This window comes from Mixophyes fleayi, chromosome 4 (assembly GCF_038048845.1).
Source record: "Mixophyes fleayi isolate aMixFle1 chromosome 4, aMixFle1.hap1, whole genome shotgun sequence".
In the NCBI taxonomy this organism is placed as follows: Eukaryota; Metazoa; Chordata; class Amphibia; order Anura; family Limnodynastidae; genus Mixophyes; species Mixophyes fleayi.
In genome coordinates this window covers 210,825,836-210,851,740 of record NC_134405.1, presented here as the reverse complement: position 1 = coordinate 210,851,740, position 25,905 = coordinate 210,825,836, and the positions used below count along the sequence as shown (strand labels likewise).

Sequence of the window (25,905 nt, the reverse complement as noted above, 5' to 3'; positions counted from 1 at the left end):
ACTTGGTGTCAGCTTATATTTTACAGCAGTGGTTCACAAATGTCCTCAGAGAACCATCAACAGACAAAGCAGAAAGATAGTACTCTATCTGGCATAAAAATACTTCTTACTAGTAAAATACATAAAGAAAAAGTGAACACATTAACAGGTCCTTTTAATGGATCCAGAATATATTTATACTTGAAAATAAATGTTAGTTTCCGGAGCATGAGTGTTCGTGGAGCATGGAATATCTCTATAACTGTGCACGTAGATGACTTGTACAATCTTGCTGGCAGAAAAAGAAAAGAAAAGGTAAGAAAAGGAAAATCTACCTGGAGGAGGAGTACTAATTGAAGAAGAAGTATCTTCATCTGCAAACATAAAATAAAATGTATTAATGTGTGCACATAAGAGTACATTAAATGTGGCACTATTCCTTTTGGAAAAATATGCAAAATGAAAATCCTGCAAAAAAAACTTTGTTACAGCAGCAGCTTGAAACACTCCAAATAAGCTACAAACTCATGGGGGAAAAAAAGCTTTGAATTTTCAGTAGCTGAAATGAAAACCCAGCGATCAGCAAAGAGGAAATGCAGCACAAACATGAAATGTAGATCAAGTGACCGAGTATTAAACATATGGCGGGCTTTCAGGAGGATTGGAAATGTTAGGAATGTACACAACAGCGAGAAAAAGAAAACACATTGAAATTAAGGTCAACCACACATCTGACCTTCTGAAGAAGATGTCACATCACTGTCTTCCATGTCTGCAAGTAAAATGTGTACCACACACGCAATGAATTTGTCTGCTATGTAATAATCACAGTCATAACATACAAGTAAACAAAACATCTACATCTCAAATGTACATTCAGTGGTGGATTATAATTTCTTGAAACTCAGTCCTGACAGGAAGACCGGACCTTCCACTTTCAAACTCAGTGGTGTGATTATGACCTTCCGCAAGAATAAAACAGACTTAAGTTGAGTGACTTGCTGTGTATGCGGATGACCTTCGGGAAATGTTTTTGTCATTTATTGCTAAATTCTAAGGGCCTGAGTCATTAAGGGAAGTAAGCCAAAAAATGGAAGTAGATGTTCTCCGGGACAAACCATGTTACAATGCAAGGGGTGCAAATTAAGTTATTATTTTGCACATAAGTTAAATACTGGCTGTTTTTTAATGTAGCACACAAATACTTGATAACTTTATTTTTACACTGATTTTTAAAGTTAATCTAGGACATGCCCTATCCCAACTATAAATCTGTCCCCACATTTTAAATTTACCTCCCACTCCGATGCAACATGGTTTTGCCCAGGTGCAAAGTTGCTCCTTTTTTATGTTTTGCTCTCCTTAATGACACAGGCCCTAAGAGACTAAGTGACTTGCAAATACACTTGTGGTGAGGGACTTGTGTGTTGTAATGACAATTAAAACTCAAATGTGTTCTGAAATTGTGAGTGATCAAGCATTACGAAAACATAATTGGACTGGGGGTTCATGATTTAACCATCATCAATGGCTATTATGAATCCACCACTGATTAGGTTGACTATATATATTGGAAGCATGTTACTATTTATGGAACAGTATCTTTTCTTCAGTAAACATGTAAAAATAATATACATATAATTTTTTTCAATGAAATTGTAACTGTAATTGTGATTTATGTGGACTATTGAAATTACAGTGATGGTCTTACAGAGTAAGTTCTGATACATTCCTTTGGTGGAAAATAATAAAAACAGATCTGAAACATGTGAATTACACAGGAGTAAAAGAATATCGTTTTTTGCAATTTGTGCACAATTTTGCATTTATATTTTTGTTATCAAGCATGTACAATAATCAAACAAAATTGGCAAACTGAGTAATGCTTTAACTGCTGTTGCTGATCAACCTCTTTCCTTATAATATTTTGTTGCAGTAGGTTACCGTTTAAAGGCAAGCACTGATTTTCTTACATTTACAATATTGCAGTAATAGTGCCCTTTCTTTATAGATATGTATTAATATAATGCTTATAAAAGAGTGCACCTAAACACATTGCCAGGAGGAATACCTATATTGCAAAAGGGTGGCTGAGATGTTGTGTGATAATCTTTAACTAACCCTCCCTGATCTTTACTGACAGACCACATACTGGTTCAACCATAGCTGTTAGGATATCTTTTACAGCTGGAGGTTTCACTTTCCCATCTGTTTTAGATGTAGTGACCATAATACTGTGAGATACTCCAGTATAGCCTGCATTGTTATTATACTGACAGTTCAAGCATTTTTATTGTACTTTTCTCATCAGACATGAACAAAATTTTTGATTTCTTTCCCACTTGACTGCACATATTCTTTTTTATCACGCATATGCACTGTATATTGCATATGACCAAATAATAGCATAATAAGGTCATATAATTATTCATTGACTTCAGATATCATTATAATGACAGGTATGTACATTATATTTTTAAGCGCAAGTTTTAATTTTCCGTAAAATCTTAAATGAGCAAATATTAACTCATCTAGCCACTGATACATAAGAGATCAGCTGTAAAAGGAATGCCAATGGACTAGTACAATAGGGATCAGGCAACACGCACACAGCTTAAGGAGAAGTATACAAGTGATAAATCAGAGACACAGCTATAAACTGAAGAGATCACTAATACCGCTTTCATACTGCCGCCCCGGCAATATCCCGGGTTTTTCAAGCCGGGTTTTTGCCGGGGCTCGAAGCGTCCCAGCTCAGAAACACCATTTATACTGCACCTCGGACCTGGGAATTTCCCGGGTTGACCCCATTCATACTGCACAAGTTTGTGCCCTGGCAATTTGTGGGAGTCATCACCAGAGCAGTTTTCATTGGCTGAAAAATGGTGATGTCATTGAAAGGTGACTGTTTTTTTTTTCTTCCACGGGCTCCCACCGATGACATCATCCTCCAGAGACAGGCAGACAGCCAATCAGCTTGTTTTCTGTGCAACCTGGGTTGAAAAACCCGGGTTGCACCATTCATAGTGCAGGCAACCCTGGTCCGACCCGGGAATTACCCCTCGATAAATCCCGGGTTGAAGACCCGGGTTTTTAGACCCGGGATTTTTGACTTGTACCATTCATACTGCACCAAGACCCGGGTCGTTTGAGCTCGCCCCGGCAAAAACCCGGGATTTTGGTGCAGTATGAATGGGGTATAAGTATAATGTATTTGGTTGACATCACCAAGCTCCATTTATAAGGATCTAATTTGCAGTAGATTTAATGTAAATGAACGCCTGTTGTGTCTCAACAAATATATAATCTAAATGTAGGCACACATGCACACATATATATGTCATACAATATATATATATATATATATATACATATACACACACACACAATACAAACTGTGTACATTAATGAGCTGCCATCTTTTCATCTTGAAAAAGAGAAAATCACAAATATTTTCATGGTAGTTTGGCTCCACACAATAGAGAGGATCCATCTAGTAGACAGGTTCCTTCTCTACCAAACATCCCAGTGAACCTGCCTGCAGGAGGTTGACTTTGGGGATACTGTGATGACTAAAAGCTGGGGAGGAAAGACCTTCACTCAGTGGGGTGTATCGCTCCTTTAAAATAATATACTTTAAATCCTATTTAAGGTCAACTTATTCAAAGATATACAGAATTTCTCCTGCCGTAATTTCCTACGAGGGTCATTTCTAAAATTAGGTCCATCATACACATTTTAATCAAGGATTTAAACCAGGAAACTTGATCAGCGAGAAAACCTGCATTACATTGCATTAAAAAGATCATATAGAAGAGCAATCAAGCACCGCATATCCCGCAGGAACTTGAATGACAAGAAGATGAACTCATTTCTTTCAAGCATCTTCACATGTTCTTTTCCCCTCATTCCCTGGAATGAATCCAACATCATGACTATAGAGAGAGCCAAGACTTACTTGGATGCGCATTAAACTTACCAGTGTTTTTACTTCCATGCCGCAAGTGCACAAGATTTTTATGGGACTATTAATGGTACAATGGAATACGAACAGATTAACCTTGAACTGAGAGGCTGAACCAAGGGACACATTTTCTGACAAGTATGTCACCAATATGTTAGTCCAAAGCAGCGACTGTAAGTGATATTTTGGAATGTTTGTGAAAGGCTGAACCAAAGGTCAGTGATTTATGCCCCATGAGAAGGTGCCAACATAACGAACCTATCCAGTTACACATCCACTAGAAAATGTCATTGCAAATGAGGCAACATATTAAAACTTTGCACTGCAGCACAACAGTAATGAATGAAATAAAATGAAAACAAAAATGACTTAAAATACACTTGTCTATGAGGAGTCTTGGATCTGCGGTTTTCTCTTTTAAATATAAAAACTATAATAAAATAGTATTAGGTTGAACTTTTTCATGTAGATACATCAATAAAATGTCCAGTGTAAGAAGAAATCTAAAAAAAATTCACAGTAAAAAACATGCAATTGATTTTGGGCTAGTGATCCCTTATTTCACAGACTCTTCATTATCGTGGAAGTTTGTGGATCGTGCACACACAAGGTCAACAGCCCTGTTTTTAAGTTACTTTATGCTACAATAGGGGTGAGCATCATATTTGCTGTTGAAAATACATGGTGTAAAGGGATTATTATGCAACTCAATGAATTTTGAAGCCTAGGATATAAACAACAATGTTTGGAGGATTCAGTAATCAAATCAATTTACTTGTAGTATTTCCGCAGGTAATTTGTGAAGCTGGTCCCAATACATTTTAAGGCCCAGTGATTTCTGATAGAGCCAATGATGACTACTATAGATGCAAAGCCACCGGACTATATGGACCATAATTACATACTTGCCAACTTCTCTGGTTGGCGTCCGGGAGCTGCCGGGGGGGGGGGGGGGGATGGGCGTGCGGGGACCCAAAAATAGCGTCATTTTGGACCTGCCCCGTGACGTTATGACGCAAACGCATCATTTTACAGCGGGGGCGGGGCCAAATGGACCTATTTCTGGGATTGCAGGAGACTGCCATACACTCCCGGGAGTCCGGGAGACCGACCCCAAATCTGGGAGTCTGACTGACATTCCCGGAGAGTTGGCAAGTATGCATAATCATATGTCTGCTGCTCTCTAATACTTTATGCTGCAGGCCACTGTGCTGTGATAGGCTGCCATGTTGTTTTCTTTACCATTGAATTGTGATTCCATATGAAAGTGGAGAAAATGGTCCTATACAGCCTTTAATTTGCGGAATGGTTACATAGGCCAGGATGGTAGAATGTTCCTTTGACATTTTTCTCTCATGCATGTCTACCAATTTAAATAAATATCTAGTCATTATAAATACTGTGAGCATACAGTTATACACATGGTGCATGAAAGATTGTGGAGGTTGGGGCCATGGAGTGTTGTGGTGCTTGGACATTAGGGGGAGGGCAGCATAACAAAATTGGCCTATAGGGGCAAAGATTTGAAATTATATATTAACCAGCATCCTCCCGTTATGCCACTGAGTGGAGCCATTCTCCTGAGTTTTGAAAACATATTGTGAGCTGCTTCAGTGAGGATAATCTGCATTAGATGAACATAAATCTGATGTGGGTGAACATTATGGGCTGTATGAACTAACCTACATTGAGCCCCAATGCTCTGTTTTTGGAGCAGAGCGACACTTTATGTAATATTTAGTCATTATACATATCATAGCTCTGCTAACAATGGAGACGAGCCGACCTCTGCTACCTCAGAGGTGATGGAGGATTTTGATTCTTGTAAGAGAGGAGAGAGTGGCATCGCACAACATGCTACATAATAATGATTAATGTTGTTTGCATGCTCTTGTTCCTCCTGGCCGCAAACATGGAGGAAATGCATCACTTTCTCCATATTTTCCCTAACACATAGACCCCGATATCCTTATGTCATATTTTCTTGACTGGATTAGATATTATATTTAAAATATTTAATAAGGTATTTTAATATACACTCTTAATATACACCCATAAAATAACTGGGGTACTTTCTAAAAAGTAAACTGTGATTACTCTCAAATAGGCACGGTATATATGACATAAGTTATTTGGTCACTTTGGAGAAGTGCACTGGGTGATGATTGAGCACCACATAGGTCATTTGTAATATGATACCAGTGCTCATCTTGTAGATTGCGGCTGGATAAATAGTCTTTTACATGACATAAATGTTATTGACATGCAGTTTCTTATACAAACTAAGTGCACTTAAACTCATTGGGTGTCATTTACAAGAGAGCGGCACAGTACAAAGTAGCATGTCTGTTTTTGACCCAGTGTACCCCTTTTGCCAGCAGACACTTAGGGCTAGATTTACTAAGCTGCGGGTTTGAAAAAGTGGGATGTTGCCTATAGCAACCAATCAGATTCTAGCTGTCATTTTGTAGAAAGTACTAAATAAATGAAAGCTAGAATCTGATTGGTTGCTATAGGCAACATCCCCACTTTTTCAAACCCGCAGCTTAGTAAATATACCCCTTAGTGTCACACCACAATGTGCATACAAAACTTTCTACTTTTCAATGCAAACCAACTGTACAATATATTTTCTATTTTTCTGCATGTTAGAAGCAATTCTCAATATTCTTATTCTCTATTGTTTAGAAGTTAATAATTATTAAATTAATGAGTATTTAAAATGCAGAGAATGGGATATTATGAAATTTAGTGGACATGACAAGAAGGCAATTATACTGTAGTGCTCCAAGGGCAGTGGAGACAGTATTGTGCATTACCTGCATGGATACACTGGCTCAGCTAAAGTGCCCCAAAACATTTTTGGGAAATATTGGCAACTAATCATGCCATCATCAAGAAAACTAGGTTTGTACCGTACCACTCTGTCATAAATGACCACCTATCTGTTTACTCCTCTAATAACACCATACTTGCCAACTCTTTAATCTTTCCATCCAGGAGATCCTGGAAGGGCGGTGAACTGTGAGGACAATGGAGGCGGGGTGGGGCGCAGTGGCCCCAGCGTCGAAATTGTGCAAAAGCGTTATATTGCAGCGGGGCGAGGGGCCAACATGAAGCAATTCACAGCAAATCGTGTCATGGAGGCTCTCATTCTGCCAACTTCACTAGGAAATGGGCAGGATACGGGAAAATGGCCTGCTGAGCTGGAAGACTTAACCGGAAATTCTGGAGTCTTCCGGACATTCCGGGAGAGTGGGCAAGTATGAGTAAGACTAGTTAAGGTGCACTAACTATCAGGAGAGCTGCATATAACTTGCATTTTTACTGCCCATACTAAATAAGGACAGTTGTGAGGTATGGAGTGAGCTACATTTAATTAGATTATAGTTCTCCTCTGAAAGTCTATGCAATAAAATTACAAACCAGTGAACAGAGTTTTCTTCAACACTTTGTGACATGCATACAAAGAGGAAGTATGCACAGTGCAAACTACGTTCTACAAGGTGCAGGAAATCTCAGGCAATCACTATTGCTCTAAGCACAACAAAACCGTATTTCACTCACCTTTTGCCTTTTCAGATTCATCACCGTTAGGTTTATTTTGCTCTGCATATAGGACGTATAATTATTTTTCCATGTTACAAAAATAATGCATATTTACTGTAACCTCTAATATTGCTTTTTCATACTGTCAGTTCAGCAGGCCTGGATTCATGGAAAGGCCAATAAGGCCTAGAAGAAGCAGATTGGAAGGGGCAGCATTCTGCTCACCCTGCCCACCATTGGTTTCACTTGTTTATTTTACACATGAATAATTTATGAATTACAGATTCTAAATATTTAACAATTAGTTCAAGAAGAGCTAAATAATTGCCATATATTTATTTTGAACAGATGAAAAGTAATGGTGTTTGGAACCAAGGTGAGCTATGGTGGTGAGCAGTGGCACAAAAAGAGTGGCATAGGGGGCACAAAGTGTAAATCCAGGCCTGCAATTCAGTAGAAAAAAATAATTAAATGCTATAATCTATATTGGCCTTGGCACTGCTGAAGACAGATGAATGATATATGATGCACCAGGATAACACTGCTTTGTTGCCTACTCTCACGGAATGTCTGGGAGACTCCCGAATTAGGGGGAATCCTCCTCGACTCCTGAGAGAACAAGCAATTTTCCTGCAGGAATACTTACTTGCCTGCAAGGTGGGTGCAGGCATATTACTTGGCAGATTTATCTCTGAACACAGAGTATACAGGGGCATGACAACGCAATTAGTACCATCATATGCCTTTCCTCCTCGAACTTGATGATGTGAATGTCATCATCAAATATTGCCCACCTGTCTTCTTTTCATACATTCCCTCTACATTTCTCTGAGCCAAGGTATGAAAAGTAGGCACATATGATATGCTGATATACCTCAAAATAGAAGAGAAGTGCCATTTGGCAATTCTAAGGATCACTGCAGGGGAATGATGCTCAAATAGAGTCCCATAAATTACAATGCATATGTATTTGGAAAATGCATGCAGATTCTTTACATGCTGTAACAAAACTAATGTATTTTATTGTTAACAAAAACATTTCTTTCAGGGACATATTAAATTACTGCTTACTGATATAATTCATTTTGTCTACTTGAAATCAAAGATAAAGGAAAAACTAGTGAAAATCATGAAAGATGCATAACATCTCCTCTATCGTCTTCTGACATGCATACAAGAAGGCACATGCCAAGTGCAAACTAGACCATTACTACATTCTATGAGGTCTAGTTATTCTATTATTTCAGCTGAGCACAACATGGCAAGGCTCCACTCACCTTTCCCCTTTTCAGGAACATCATCAATAGCTTTGTTTTCCTCTGCTGGGGAGTAAATAATTTTTCTAGGTTTTAAAAAGCTTGAATGCTAGCATATACAAAATAGTCAGTTGGAAATGAACATCTCAATGTTGAAAAGGGGGTACACTTTATTATAATGAATATTTCCTAAAATATTTCTAAAACTTTGAAGCAAGGTTACTACCATTAATGACATTCATCTAGCAATTCCAATGCACTAGACACGACCCATCGTGACTCACTAGCCACAAAAGAGGGGGCAACTCACTCCAGGTGCAACAGATCCTTGCTACACCACTAGGTACACTTGGCTGCTAAGATCCATAGTCCTGATCAAGATATCAAGGCTTTGGGGAGCACTGTGCTGCTACAGTTGGACCTCACAAGGATCCTGGAGGTGAGTGGACAGTTTCCACTTTTCATTCACACATGCTGGACATTGTATAGTGTTATTCAGTGTTATCTCAGCCATTTGTCCTACACCCTGAGTTAACCTGTATGAATGAATAAGCTTAACTAGGTAGAGCAAGTTACACCCATCCCACCCCCCTTCAAAATCAAGCATTTGTAAACTCACCTCTAGACAGCCTGCATTTGCCCCTGGCTCACCCCCGGTACCTAGCATCTTTAAATTAAGGTGGTACGGTCCACTATGTTATTCCATATGTTTGCTCAGAAACCAGCCCCATACACAGTTTTGCTACATAATCCAGATTAGCTTTATCAGGCTAATCTGGCTGCAGCATTCTCTTTTTGGAGATCTGTCTGACCCCTCCGAAGTAACAGCATCACTGCAAACGCATTATTATTACCATTTATTTATATAGCGCCACTATTTCCGCAGCGCTGTACAGAGAACTGACACACATCAGTCCCTGCCCCATTGGGGCCTACAGTCTAAATTCCCTAACACACACACACACACACACAGACAAAGACAGACAGACACACAGACTAGGGTCAATTTGTTAGCAGCCAATTAACCTACCAACTTGAAACTCCAGGAGGCCATGCTCGCAGCCGGAATTCTAAAGTAACAGTTTTAAAGCGTAGGAAGGCCCAGGAACAGATCAGGACAGGTACATAATATTATCACTGTTTAAAAAGTGTTGCAGTATGTTTGTTATTGAGCATGCATTCTGTTCTACAATATCGTAGTTCATCATATCTATCATCAGTCAGCAATATTAGCTGTATACGTGGATTTATAATCACTTTATAGTTGTCCAGTTTTAAAATACTAAATCTTAGGGGCATGTTCAATTAGCCGCAGAGTGCCTGCGGAACGGTCGTGAAGGCACTCTGCGGTCATGTAGCATCATGGATTTTGTTGAGGTACTGAGGTACCTGCAAATGTGTGCAGCTGTGATGTTCAGGGGAACATTGCAGCTAATTGAATATGCCCCATATAATTTAATAATAGGTACCGTATTTCCCCATGTATAAGACGCATCTTCTTCCCCAAAATTTTGGGTCTAAAAACTGAGTGCGTCTTATACAGGGGTAGTAGCACTTACCCTGTCAGATGATTCCTCTGTCCGGTAAAGTCTTCTTTCTTTGGTCCATCTGATCCTGATGCTGGAAAGCCTCTTAAGGTCCTCTCTGCGATGTCCGGATGTCCTTTCAGGATCTTGTCAAAGGACCTTGTCAAGGTCCTGAAAGGACATCCGGACATCGCAGAGAGAACCTTAAGTGGCTTTCCAGCATCAGGATCAGACGGACAGAAGAAAGAAGACTTTACCGGACAGAGGAATCATCTGACAGGGTAAGGCAGAATTGATTATAGCGTTGTCTCTTCTCTGTATATGCTGCACAATTACTCTGTGAAAAAATTGAGGATAATGTTTATCCTCAATTTTTTCACATGATTTATATAGGTGTGTCTTATACAGTGGAGCGTCATATACATGGGGAAATACGGTATATTCATAGAAAAATATATTGGTCTCATTTTTAAAAAAAATTGCACTGGCAAGACTGTATTGCTTTTGTAAAGGTTTAATTCTGGTTTACTTTTTTTTTTAGGGGATGGGTCCAAGTACTACTCTTGCACACAGGCCCACTAAATTAATAAAATATCTTTGATTAAATTTGGTGCAACTACATTCAAGAATAAATATCAGGACTGTGTTTATTTGAATTTGCTGTACTGAATACATCTAAAATGATGACTCACAGAAATAGGCAGTGCCATTGTAGCATCATAGCTGTTTCGGGCAGAGTCTAGCCATGGCTAGCTACACACTTACAATGCACATGGCGACACAAAAAACAAATGACAGATGTAATAAAAGAGAAGCAGTTAACCAAAAATTTAGGCATCCTTTTTTTTTTTTTGCATGTCATTAAAAAATGGAAAATATGACCAGCCCATAAGCTCTTGTGCTAATAAACAGGGCCGGATTAAGGTAATGGAGGCCCCTGGGCTAAGGGGGCCTCCATTCCCCCGTGAGGGCCCCCCCCCCGTGATCGGAGCTGCCCTTCCCCCCTTCCCCCCCGGCACTTACCTCCTTCTCTGACGCGCTGTACGCTCTTTACTGAGGAGATCTCGTGAGAGTGAGACTCACGAGATCTCCTCAGTAAGGAGACTACAGCGCGCCGGGGAAGGACCGCAGTGAAAGTGCTCAGCAGCACTGGTCACCCCCCACCCTTGACCGATCAATACTGCTGCTGAGCACTTTCAAGGGCCCCCTGGATGCCATAGGCCCCTGGGCTGTAGCCCAGTTAGCCCTATGGTTAATCCGGCCCTGCTAATAAGTAATAGTTTGATACAAACATAAGTACACAGGGGCTGATGCTGTGTTTCAGCAAATTGTCAGACGTAAAATGCGTCCACAAAAAATCTGCAATTGCACAAATATGCAATGTTGGATGAACTGAAAGATGCACCCAGTTGTACCCCATTAGCATTTGCGTCAGGTTTACTCCAGGCATACATTAGAAACACTTACACTCAATTTTTTAAACTTTTATTTTGCTAGCAAAATATCCATTCACTATTAGAATTGACTCAGTGGTTGACAAGGAAATGTAGAAGAGGTGATATGAAAAGTGTAACGGGAATGTGAATGGCATTAGATTGTTTTACAAGCAAAGCAGTAACAGTAGTGGTGGCATGTCTCTGTTTAGCAGCACACTTAGACCACATCAGGTATAACTTGTGATTATACGAGTCATATATATATATATATATATTTGTGGCAATGGGGGCAGTTTGCCACATAAAATATACCGTGTTTCTCCGATAATAAGACACTGTCTTATTTTTTTTGTTGCCCAAAAAAACTGCATAGGGCTTATTTTCGGGGTAGGGCTTATTTTTATTATACACAATGTATTGCGCTCAATTGCCCAAAAGACACTAGTTAGTGCTAGATCATAGATATAATTAGATGTAAAGCAGTTCCTAATAGATCAGGAATATAAATGGGTATTGTATGAGACAGTATGGGGTGGAGAATGTTACAAAGGGTATTCAGATAGATGTATAGTGAATCTGTAAATATATAACTCCGTGAACATTGAGAGCCAATCCCAACGAGGATGTGATATAAAGGGGGATCGATGTAAATTGGTGAAGGACCAGATTTTAATTTAGACAGAGGGTCATACAAAATATTAAAAATATTAAATATTAAAAATACATCAATCACAAGATTGCATAAAACAATGCCAAATCATAACAGATAAAAAAGTCCAGGTTAAATCCACAAGGGCTTAATAAGCGAGTCCTGCTAGTGGAGATGATAAACTATAGTCCAGATATCGCAGAGAAATATCCAAGGATGGAAAAAAGTCTCTAATGAAAGACTAAGAAAAACCTAAATCGGTACCTCACGAAAGTCCGGGCCACGGATGGACGGATACAGGGTACCTGACCGAAGCGTTGGATTCTGGAGACCGCGGTTCCGATGTATACCAGGCGGTTGACTACAGATGGAGCTCATAAGATGTGTCGATTTGGGATGATCAAGCGGAGAGATTAGAGTGCGTTCCAAGGTGGAACGCAGGAACCGGAAGTCCTATGACGTCAGCGGATGTGGGTGTACCCAAGGCGGAGCTGGGGGCATAGGATTGATGCGCAGGGACTGGACAAGATGTGGAATTAGGTAGGTCTTACTTTCGGGGTAGGGCTTAATTTAGAGCATATGGAGAAAGTAGGGGTAGGTCTTATTATCGGGGTAGGTCTAATTAGCGGGAAAACACGGTAGGAAGGACTGGTGGTTTCCCTTGGAATCTGCAGGCTGAGGATGCAGACAGGGCTAACTTTGTACACCTTCACATACACACAGCACAGGAACACAGGTGGAGCACCTCCTGGCCTAATCAATGAAGAAATCAGCCAGAGCAATGCTTTGACAGGAAGCTCAAATAGCTGGGTTGTAAAGCGCTACGGAATATGTTGGCGCTATATAAATAAATCATGATGATGATGATGGGTTTGAGCTGTGTGTGGAAGACTGGTGCTAACAAGTGTCCAGTGTCCAGTTAGGGATCTAACTGTAATAGCCAGCGTTAGGGCTATGGGACTTTGTAAATATTTGAATATGTTTTGTGTGACTGCTGAAGATAAGTAGACTTGGTATCTGCACATTCACAATAAAGCAGTTTGGGTTCCAGACCAGGCCCTTTGTTCCTTTGGGGCCCAGTGATTACAAGCAATGCTCATAGTACATTTACAAATTGATATTAACCAGAAAGACACTCCAACAAATATGCTGAAGTATTAATTATATAATAGCCACCACACTAGTCAGGAATTCATATGGAAGCACTCTGGAAACATAAAAATAACCAAATACAAAAAACTTTATCAATATGTACCTGCCATCTATGTTTTTTTCTACTATTTCTAATATGGTTTTATACTAATGCCTCCCAACATTTATCTCTCTGGCAGCATGATGGGGGCCACACCTCCAGGCATGTTTAGCACTGTTGAAGTGCTAGGTAGCTCTGTATTCCTATCCCTTCCAAACACCATTCATGACACCTGTTCACCATGCAGAGCAGCAATGAATGACACATACCTCCCAAATTTCCTACCTGCGGGAATCCTGTCCCGATCAGGATGGTGGGACAGAGTCCTCAAATCGGGACTGTCCCGCTAAATCGAGGTAGATGGGAGGTATATATATACTGCATGTATTTTTCAGTTTGCTAAATATGTTGTAATCAAAACAATCCCCGGCGCTAACTAAAAAAAACCAATAATGATAAAGTAAAGAATATTATATAATTTTTAACAAAGGGTAAACAAAGATAATTTTGAAATAATAAAAAACAGCAAAAAAGTCTGCAGACAATAAAAAATATATAAAAGAATAATAAAAAAAAATATATGCATGCAATCTTTTTTTTTTTCTTTCTTTCTTTATTTTTTTTTTCTTTTTATATATTTTTTATTGTCTGCAGACTTTTTTTTGCTGTTTTTTATTATTTCCAAATTATGTTTGTTTACCCTTTGTTAAAAATTATATAATATTCTTTACTTTATCATTATTGGTCTTTGTTTTTTTTTAGTTAGTGCCAGGGATTGTTTTGTTTATAGTGTGCCTATTTGGAGAGGTCTAGGGATCACCTTCTCTATTTCCCTGTTTGGCAGCTTATACATACTTTTTGGTGAGCCCTGGTATTCTTCCTATATCTGTAAATATGTTGTAATGCTCCTACCTTGTCTACATTTCATAGGTATGTACACATCCAATTGTTAACTTTTCATTTTCTGCACATCTTATGCCTGTACCATCATCACAATGTGGCTGGTTTGGCATTACTTGGCACCAATTATCGGTTATACTTTCTGATACGGATGTTATTGGGTATGTTGAATATCTTATGTGATAATTTCTTTGTCTTCTAACCATTGAGTCACATTCCGCCTGGCCAGTCCTTTTGTCTTTGCTCTGCCTGCTAATTTTATAGCATAGGAGCCAACTTATTAAAATTATTAGGATTGCTCATATTACCCTCTACATGCCCTTCATAATACTGAAAAATGCCATACATTGACATGATTATTGACTACAGCAGCACAAATATTTGTTTGTTCTTGTCCATAAGCCATAATGGTCAGTAACTATAATTTTGTGCACAAAGTTTGTGGGCAGCTGCGTACTGGTGAACATATCTAGTTCCGAGAGAAAGCAAGCTGCTATAGATGTAGAGTATGGTTAGCCTGGCTATAGTTGCTAACCTAATGATACTATTGCACTTGTGGATCACACGCCTATCACAGTAATTGCTTAACTCTCTACTCTAAAGAACCAGTTTAACCTGTGGAATTTCACTGTTTGTGGGCTTGGGCAAAAAAATTGTGTTTGCTCATTAGCTTTTAATGTCACTATTGCCTGGCTACCAACTACCATCCAAAGGTGGAGCATAACCTTAAATAGGAAAGTTAACATTTTCTAACAGTACTTTGCTGTGGGTAGGGTACATAATTGCGACTGACCTAATGTCGGCACTTAGCCTTCCGTCCGGCGGCTATATACCAGACCCAGCGGCATTGGTCTTTTAATGTCGGCATTGTGATTGGCGACATTGTCAACCTGTCTGCATAATGTAAGTGTCGGCATTTAGCATGCTGACATTTTCATATTGGCAGGTTAAGTGCCGACATTAGTTCCTTTCACCACTGTTTGCGGTAATGCTGTTATTTACTGAAGAAATTTTGGTAATTCAACTCTTTATAAAAGATAGATTTTATTTAAAAAAATGTCAGGATTTTTAATTCTACAACTAAATTTAACTATATCATCAATATTTTTCCAATTGTCTATTGTCCGAAGGATGATTTTGAGTAGCATTTTCAATGACTGAAAATAGCTTCTTATTCTAAAGGTTTTCCTTCTGTAATAAATATAAATGAGATATTTTTGTTTGACATATCTCTGTATGGACCAAACATTATATGTGCTGCTTTAATGCCTGTGATATTTTCAGGCTGACACAGTCTGAAGCATGTAAACACTAGATCATATTTCATTCAAGGTTGAAGGTGATATGTATTAACATGATGTATATGCAGACAGCAAACAAAACCATCCTCAAGATACCAGCAGGGTTGTGTACTATTTTATGCCAATTTGAGTCAGTAAAATTTGTCCATATATTTTATATCAAATAACTTCGACTAAAATTTGATTTATTAAGTATTGCATGTATTCAAAGTTTTATTCAGTTTTCTAATTTCACATAACTGATGATGTCAGATATGTGTTTTGGCCAGGAGTCCCCATTTAAGGGATCATACGCACAGACACTAAAAACAATGCTATGCTCAAAAGTATAGACAAAACCTTAGACATTTTCCTCACTTTAATAGAGCTTGGAAGCATGTTCATTAACATAACGCAAATCTTTCCTGCAGCTTAGTGTTCTATGTACTTTATGAGCATTCTCATACAAAAATGTTATATTTTACCAAGATTTAATGCTGCAGGCGTTTAATTAAATCTCATTATTTTTTGATTTACCAGAGTCAATGCGTGTTTAATAGGGTTTCATAATATGCGTTAAGCACTCAAAATTAATGCCCGTATGTACTCATCATAAGCTAACTGAACCCCCACTTAGTATTGTATGGAGGGGCACTAATTATGGTGAAGTTTGGACAAAGGTTGAGATTCCATTAATAGTCACCTTATTCAATGAATGCACTTGGAGTTACTCTGGATAATTTAAGTAGTCTAGTGGCACAGTGATTAGCATTGTTACCTCACAGCTTTAGAGCATTAATAGAGCACGGATAATAGTGATCTTTTGCTAGATGGCCAATCAGGAATCTACTGCTGCAGACATACAGGGGTAGGACATGAATCAGGTGCCCTCTGCTCTGTTGTTGAGGATGATGGTAGTCAGATCTATGCTCTCATTTGAATGCTATACTGATAGTTGTACATATCATTAAACTTGGGTCTAAACATATGTTTGCAGCTACTATGTGGCTGCAACTTAGCGATCAACTATAAATCAGACACATGGCCTGATCAACCACTAGGCTGACCAGGCTGCAGCCTGGGGCACTGGGTCCCGGGCAGGGGCAGATCTAGAATCTTGATATACCCGGGGCGATTTTAGGGGGGGGGGGGGTGATGTAGGCCCGCCCCCTTTTTGATTTCTAAGGCTGCTGGCGGCTGCACACTATGTGCAGGTCCGCTCGGTAGTGGCAGTGTGCTGTCCCGCTGCTCTGATTGTGTTTAAAACACAGTCAGAGCAGCCGGGCAGCACACTGTCACTGCTGAACAGACCTGCACAGTGTGCAGCTGTCGGCAGCAAGCCCCTGCTAAGGGGGGCGATCGCCCCGATCGCCTCCCCTGGATCCGCTACTGGGGTGCGCAACGCTGTGGGAATTTTTTTTTCTTTCATTCACTAATTTTTAATGGCGGGGAGGGGGGTCGCCACGGGGGGGGGGGGGGGGGGAAAGGGGGCGTGGAGGTCTCGACGATCCAAAGCATTGGTGGTCAGTGGTTAGCAACAGGCAGCCAATCGCTAGGCTGCCTGTTGCTGTGCAGCAGACAGGAAACAGGACGTCTTCACTTCCTGTCTGCTGATCTGAGGAGTGAGGAGCGACGCTGCCCAGCACAACTACAGGTAAGTGAAGGGGAGAACTGCCCTGCATATCTATAGGGTGGGGGGGAACTGCCCTGCATATCTATAGGGAGGGGGGGAACTGCCCTGCATATCTATAGGGAGGGAGGGGGGAACTGCCCTGCATATCTATAGGGAGGGGGGGGCTGCCCTGCATATCTATAGGGAGAGGGGGAACTGCCCTGCAAATCTATAGGGAGGGGGGGACTGCCCTGCATATCTATAGGGAGGGGGGGAGGACTGCCCTGCATATCTATAGGGAGGGGGGAACTGCCCTGCATATCTATAGGGAGGGGGGGACTGCCCTGCATATCTATAGGGAGGGAGGGGGAACTGCCCTGCATATCTATAGGGAGGGGGGGAACTGCCCTGCATATCTATAGGGAGGGGGGGGGAACTGCCCTGCATATCTATAGGGAGGGGGAGGGGGAACTGCCCTGCATATCTATAGGGAGGTAGGGGGGAACTGCCCTGCATATCTATAGGGAGGGGGGGGAACTGCCCTTCATATCTATAGGGAGGGGGGGGAACTGCCCTGCATATCTATAGGGAGGGGGAGGACTGCCCTGCATATCTATAGAGAGGGGGGGGGAACTGCCCTGCATATCTATAGGGAGGGGGGGAACTGCCCTGCATATCTATAGGGAGGGAGGAGGAACTGCCCTGCATATCTATAGGGAGGGAGAGGGAGGGAGGGGGACCTGCCCTGCATATCTATAGGGAGGGAGAGGGGGGGACTGCCCTGCATATCTATAGGGAGGGGGAAGGGTGACTGTCATACAAATCTATAGGGTGGGAGAGAGGTTGATATGTGTGAAGGAGGGCAGAGGAGGGGGGCTGATATATGTGACTGGGGGAGTTTTGATGTGACGGGGGGATAGCTACAGAGTGGAGGTAAGGAAAATAGCTGCAGAGGGGATGGATGCAGGGGGGTTAAGGAAAATGGCTGCAGGGGTATTTAAAAAATAGAGCAGCTTTGGGGGGCATAATCTCATGATTGTGTGGCGGTTACATGGATGCTCTTTGTGGTCTCAGCAATCACTAGAATAGTAAATATTAGTGAGATGGGGCTGGTAGTGGTTTGTATTTGATTGACCACAAATATTCAGATATTGCTTATATATGCCTGTAGAATGGGGTACTTTTAGCTGGCCATAATGGATTGTTTTGTTTAACTTAAGGGCCTAATCATTCAGGGTTTGTTAACATTTTGCATTAATAAATTTTTGCATTTTCAAAACAGGACGCCAACTTTCCAGAAGCCAGCGAGAGGATAACAAAGTTGCAAGAGAGAAGAGCAAGGACAGGTAAGAGACAATGGCACAATCTGTCTAAATTTGAATGCTGGAGAATACACCTGAACATTCATATTCAGGAGTGTTCCTATACACCTATATATTCAGTGGGTGGGGGGCTTTGCGGCCGTATTAGCCCAGGGCGGCCAGAACCCTTGATCAGGCCCTGATCAGACACCTATTTAAAGGCATCATTACTCAAATGCATTCGGTCTGACCAGTCTGGTCAATGAGAAACACCTCTAAAAAATGTGTGCGCTTATATAGATAACAGATTACTAAACTAGCATTACAGTTTTGTGATTTACTGATTGCTCATGTACAGTTTTTACTTTGATAAAGTGCAAGCTTTGAAAAGCTCTTAAAAGGGAGGATTTTACATTGTGGCTTGGAAAAAACACACTTTGATACATGTTCTTCTTAAACTTTACTTCATTTATCTGTAGACTGACGGGAGCAGAATGAGTAGAATAACTACAGTTTTCTAGCCTGCATATAACAGAAGGGCAGAGAAAGAGAAATGCAAAGTACACACCAGGGCAACTTGTCACATATGCCCCTCATTAGGATAAATTATTCTTTCATTCCTAACATGTAAGCTAAAAACATATTTATTGTAGAGAGAACATTTATGGTCCTAGGCCAACTTCAGGTACACTCATCTAGACTACGAATGTTCTTCAAAAATCTGTACTTTTCAAAACAGATTTAAGCTAGGCACACACTGAAAAACCTTCCGACCGACGTGTTATCTACAACGATTTTACTATCGACTGAAGGTCCGACCGGTCGGGCGATTCAGGTGTATACACTACACACGATTTACCCTCAGAACTGTGCTTTTCATCTGGTCCTCTAGTCGTTTAGAGAACAGCACAATAGTGACTCATTCGTTCATTCCTGTCACACTGATTAAAACCACCTTGTTATAGCTTTCTACATGTCCTTACATATTTCGGTAGTTTCAGTGACTCTGAAACAAAATTTTCAGTCTCAGAACGAACAAACAAACTATTCCATCTACAGCACTCTCTACATTTAAATCACCAGGACCTGTTCATTGCCGGCATCGGCTGAAAAGACCACAACTCTACAATCTCTATGGAGAGCGTGATCCTGAATGCATACACACTACATGATCGGAAGGTGATTGGAATGAGATTATTAAACAGTATGACCAACCAAATGAGATGATTGTCGTTTATTGTGTGATTATACACACTAACGCGATATATAGCGGAGCGGTTGTTTATCGGGTAATTGGCCTGATAATCAGCTGAAAAACCTCCAGTGTGTACCTAGCCTTACTTTGATGTTACAAAAAGATTTTTCACATTTTCCACACAACCTGATTGTTTTTTGACTTTTTGTTCATTGTGTTAGGATTGTTGAAATTGTAGCAATATCAGAGTTAAACCTTCTGTAATACCTGGCTAGTTCTAAAAAGGTATGGGCTTATTTTTTGTATATAGCGTGAAAGCATTTTAATTGTCATTACTTTGATGGCTTCCAGTTTTATTTCACCATTATCGAGAAAGTTGAATAAAAAGCTGTCAATAAACTAACGTTGGTGTAGTCCACTGTAGATATCTCATAGTCATATAAACATGTAGTACAATTAAAGATAGAAAAGGTAGAAAAATGTAAAATCTGGCAATGTAAAATGTATAATCTGGTTATTTTTATATGGATGGCCTGTTGTAATGATTCCATCATAAAAGTCAATCCACATATTTCCTATTTATTTAATTAAATCTTCATTTCTTTGTTCCACTCAACAATGAAAAATTAGGATATCATGTTTTACACTCTTAGGGGCATATTCAATTATCTGCGGGATTGCCGAAAATCCCGCGGTCCGCGCGGAAAAAATGTAAATACGGTAATTTACTCGCTGGATTTAGAAATTACCGTATAAACAGTATTAGTTTTTCCGCGCTCGAACCCGCGGACAATTGAATACCCCCCTAAGGGGCATATTCAATTGTTCGCGGGATTTCCGAAAATCCCGCAGACCGCGCAGGATTACCGTTATTACGGTTATCCTGTGCGGAAAAAACGTTAATACGGTAATCTCTCGCTGGATTTCAGCTCGCAGCTCCCTGAGCTGCGAGCTGAAATCCAGCGAGAGATTACCGTATTAACGGTAATAGTTTTTCCGCGCTCGAACCCGTGGACAATTGAATACCCCCCTTAATCTATGAAAGATATATTGTTGTCAAAATAAGTAATATTGTATGATGTTTCAAACTAACAAGCCCATCTCCTTTATAAAGCAGCAGACTGACATATTTTGGCATAAGCACAGGTCATGCCACCTTCCCAACATTTGGTTACTGATATGGCTGTTAATGTGCCGTGCTAAGAATTAACACATTTATCACCAGTCTGCTGTATCTCCACCTTTCAGTCATGCATTCCAGACTTTCTAATTTAAGTGGCAGTCTTTCTAGTGCCACAGTGTTAAAGACTCCAGGGAATCTAAGTCAGCAGCATTTACTAGACCTGGCCTAGACTAGAACACTAATTGGGCACATAATTTATTATATTTTTTAATCTTCCAGCAGCACATTATTGCATGTACCCAAGACAAAGCTGCCCTTTTTACATTTAAAGTATCTGGATCATAGAACCTGGCACATCAAACAGTGCACTAAATTGATTAATTGATAGATTTGCCTCTCTGTTAAGACAACTGTCACTTGGATTATGCCGACAAAAATGCTTTCATGTCTCTGCCATTTCCCAGATGATATTATTAGGCTTGCTTCATATATTACAAGCAGATATGTGGTATTAAACTTTTGTTTTGCTTACTGTTGCAGTAAATCTGACAGGTGTTTAATGCAAAATCATTATGAATGATTCTGTATGGGGTTTGTTAACATATCAATTATCCAACAAAGCTGTTCACAGAAGCGTTAATACAATTGTTTTCTAGGAACTCAGGTCATCCACTTATTTAGATATGTCTAGCTTAAAGCTGCACTATCACCTAGGAAAATATTTTCCTAAGGCTGTCCCTCCCCCTATCTGGAGCCTAGGGGTCTGGTACATGTCTCAGTTTTTCCTGGGGCTCCTTCAATTCTCTCACAGCCCCTATTGAAATCCAGGGGTGTGTGTGAACTGGAGGATCAGTCACAAGCTGCAATCAGCTTGTGACTGACTATGATTCTGGTTCCGATCCGAGGCTAGGTCTGACTACGATTCTGGTTCTGATCCCTGGCTATGTCTCACTTTGATTTTGTATCTGATTCCTGTCTGACATTTCCTGTTCCTGTAACCTGCCTGGCTGCCATATACTCAGCGATCCATTCCCGGCTGACGTGATGGTTTCCCAAGGAAGCAGTAACAGTGGTACCATTACCATTTATACAACCTGTTCTGTTTGCTGTCATCTTATGGTACATCTCTCTGGTGTTCAGCTACTCCCCACATACTATCCTGTATCCTGACAATCAGTTGTGCAGCTCCATTCAATCCAATTGGAGTGGTAAGAATTTGCATTGACTATTGCATTGCTTCAATTGCTATTGTGGCTGAATGTTCAGAGGGACTCTGGGTCTGTCTCAGAATACTTTGGATAGTCTGGACTTTGTTATATACTGCTGATAAGTGCACTGTGACATACTGCTGTACCACATCTGCTGATATGAGCTAATTTCCTGCTCTCCTATTGGGATTTTCTGTATCCTGCATTTTTGCCTGTTAATAGCAGAGACATTTGCTTATTATTCTGAACCTGATAAATCTGCATATGATTCTGAGCTCACCAAGTGGGTCACTCCTGGAGATTTTCTCCCCCCTCATCAGCTTTGCCAGCAGAGGAATCAGATAACCCGACCGTGAGATCAACCCAAGGAACTTCCCCAATGGGCCTCTTTCAACCCACAGTGAGTAATAATACATGAATGCTAGGACCAAGTAGACAGCTTCTGAGTAACCATAGCAAGATGGCACATTTTCAACTGGAACCCATTTAACACACTATCAGGGTACTCAAAGACATAAAAAAGCAATTACTACACCCAAGCACAGCATATTCAAGCCACTGGAGAAAGCAAGTGCAAACCCAAGAGTGAGTCCAGATCCATCTGATATAGCACATACTTGCCTACTTTTGAAGGCAGCTGTCCGGGAGGGGGTCCGTCGAGGGGGCGTGGCCACATGTGGGGTGCCGTTAGGCCTTGCCCCCTGTCAATCTTAGCCAATTTTGGCCAATCACAGCAGGGAGTGGGGCCACGATGCTGCTTTAGCCCCACCCCACCCTCTTCAACAATGGAGATGGCTGCATCCGGGATGTTTGCCTGCTTTTTCGGGAGTCCGGGAGAACTCCCAAAAATTCGGGAGTCTCCCGGACAATCCAGGAGAGTAGGCAACTGTGATATAGCATCTGATTTAGTGACATCTCAGAGACGGAACCTACCATGACCACAAGCAAATGACTATCGTCACAAAAATGATGCAATCAGGAATGAGAGCATTCATTGGCAATTTAATGTCTAAATTTGCAGAACTGTGGTCACATATGGATGTTGTAGAGCGAAAACTAAGTGTGCCAAAACCAGAACACCACTGAAAAAGAACTAACAGAACTCAGATCAGAATTTTAATCCTTTCAAGAACATTTAGAAGATATAGAGAATCACACTGGGAGGAACAATGTCAAATAAATATTAAATAAAAATATATATCAAAAACATCCAGATTCAATCACGAATGACTCTCTTCCATACTATCACAACACTATCTCTTTCAACAATTGGCGCCAGACCTCTCTGCAGATAAGATCCTACTGGACCGGGTTCATAGAGCCATCAGACTGAAACCAGATTCAGATCTGCTACCAAGTGATGTAGTTATCCAATTTCTTTATTTAAAAGCCAAAGAAGAAATAATGGACTTGGCTAAAAATGTTCCCGCTATTCCATATCCAGGATTGCACCGTCAAATCTCTCAAAATTTGGCACAAGCTGCATTCAAAAAGAAAAGGTTCTTTATAAATATAACAAAAGCCCTGATAAATCCCTCCATTAAGTATAAATGTGGCCTCCCCTTTCAACATATATTGACAAGAGATGGTCGTGTCATAAAAGAACTTCCAACAGCATTTCACCCATCCTCATCTCCATCACAGAAAAGAACTTTGGCTCCTGTTCCTGAGTGGCAAAAAGTCTAATTGCTAACTTTCCTCGAGAACCAACTACGGACACGTAACTATGAAGCGATGCTTAAGGGACAGACAAAGACATGCTATGGCTTATCTTATCTTTAACTAAAGCCCCTCATAAAAGCTAGCCTAATGCAGTTTTAATTATTCAAAGATGTTTGTGCTCAAATTGCATGTTGCTAACAAGTTGATTTATACAAGATATTATGTAATCTTCAGCCCTGCATAGCAGTTTATGTCACCTATTTTGGATGAATCAGACTATTTGGCTTCATGTGAACTGTGCACACTTGCCCATGGTAACACGCTTCATTGAGTAATATTTATTATTAGCATATATGGTTAATGTTTATTGTTAAGATTTATAGGTGTTCTCCCCTGATACTCCCATTTCTTGTATTGCACTTTACTTAACATACAATATAATGACCAGTACATGGCACTATACAAACCACCCCCGCAAAGAGGGTGCAAAAACAGCACCTACTCTTTATTACGAAGACCTAGCTCTACTATTTTGAGCTGACTAACCATGATATCAGCCCTTCACAACACCTTCCAGTCTTTTCCCACCTAACACCCACCCAACCCTCCCCCACTCACCCCTTGGGAGTCATTATACCAAACCTCCATTGTTTAAAACCATGGCTTACTAAACCCCCATGAGACTGAATATTATCTGGCTCAATGTTAATGGCCTCAACTTTAAAGCACCACATGCTACACTAGCCAATAAGTCGTACACCCATACTACTCAATTTGCGAAAGCAAAATGCAGAGGAACAGCGATTCTAGTCCACCACCAAGCACCCCTAAGAGTAGGTAATATAATATCTGATAATGAAGGTAGATTCATCATTTTAGTAGGCTCCAAATGTGCAACAGAATGATTTTTGCAACATTATTTAAAAAACTTGAGCAAATACCTCAGGTTATGACTATAATTGGCAAATACTTTAATATTATATTAGACCAAGATTTAGATTTGCTCCAACACCAGTAATTTTAATCCTGGCCATGCCAAAGAAGTTGGCAAGTTACTAATATACAGTAGAGATGCTCAGGCTGGGTTCCTCGGGAACCGAACACACCCGAACTTAGGGGATCCGAGTACCGAGCTGAGTCGCGCGCCCCTTGGAATCAAAAATGAGGCAAAATGTCATTGTGACATTGCTGGATCTCAGATCTCACGAGTTTTGAATTTCTTTTTAAGATTCAACATAGCGAGGGGTGGGACGGAGGGCGGACCCCCATTTTTCTTTTCTGCCACTGCTGTGTGCCAATGTGTACTAGATGTGCTAGTAACTGCAGTGTGTTTGTGTCATTGCTCTGTTGCTTAGCCAGGTCGCTACAGTATTTGTCCGAAAGTGTATAAAAATAATATTGTGACCTGTGAGGTGGTCAAAATTGATTGCAAATGACTTGAAATTAGTGTTAATGAGGTTAATAATAATGTAGGAACAAAAAAAGTGCAAAATTATGTGATTTTAGCATATTTTAGGTTTTTTTCTAAAAAATCCCAAACGAGGGCGGTTTTGCCAAAACCAAAACACGAAGCTAAACCAGATCCAAAACCAAAACCAGTTCACGGGGGTCAGTGAGCATCTCTATACAGTAAATATAACTAAACAACTTATATGAAACATAGTGAGTAGCTCACTCCACTAGCAAAGTCTTCACTCACTATTCAGCCCTGCACAACCTTGACCTAACATTGACTACTACCTTATAGACCACATGACTGCTCAAAAGCTCCAGTAGATCCATATTCCAAATGTGTTCTGGACTGATAATGCAACAGTCTACTTGGATTTCTCTATTTCTCATACTACATGTGCTCAAACCCCCTGTCCCCTCAATGAGACAATTCTACTCAAACAAGAACATGTATTGGAAATTACACATGCGATTACAACAATATCCCTGACATTTTTCAGTCAGTTCTAAGGGAAACTTACAAACCAACACTGTGTGGAGTCCTGATGAATCTAGTTGTGGGCCCAAAAAAGCAGGGACATAGCATTTGAAAAATTTAGAACACCAAGGAGTATATTTACT

The 25,905-nt window shown here is 40.4% G+C and overlaps 1 protein-coding gene across 12 annotated transcripts in view; it reads right to left on the bottom strand.

Annotated features, from left to right (window-relative positions):
• The window catches only part of MYBPC1 (myosin binding protein C1), a 114,273-nt gene that overhangs the window by 58,598 nt on the left and 29,770 nt on the right, over window positions 1–25,905 (bottom strand). For 7 of the 12 annotated variants that reach the window (XM_075209254.1, XM_075209256.1, XM_075209257.1 and 4 more), the window contains exons 4-6: window positions 8,770–8,814; window positions 7,511–7,552; window positions 315–353 (exon numbers count right to left, since the gene is read on the bottom strand). In XM_075209254.1, the coding sequence (XP_075065355.1) occupies window positions 315–353; window positions 7,511–7,552; window positions 8,770–8,814 (126 nt within the window). Of the gene's footprint in view, window positions 1–314; window positions 354–715; window positions 752–7,510; window positions 7,553–8,769; window positions 8,815–25,905 lie in introns of all 12 variants that reach the window. The other 5 variants (XM_075209259.1, XM_075209258.1, XM_075209255.1 and 2 more) reach the window with 4 other exon arrangements.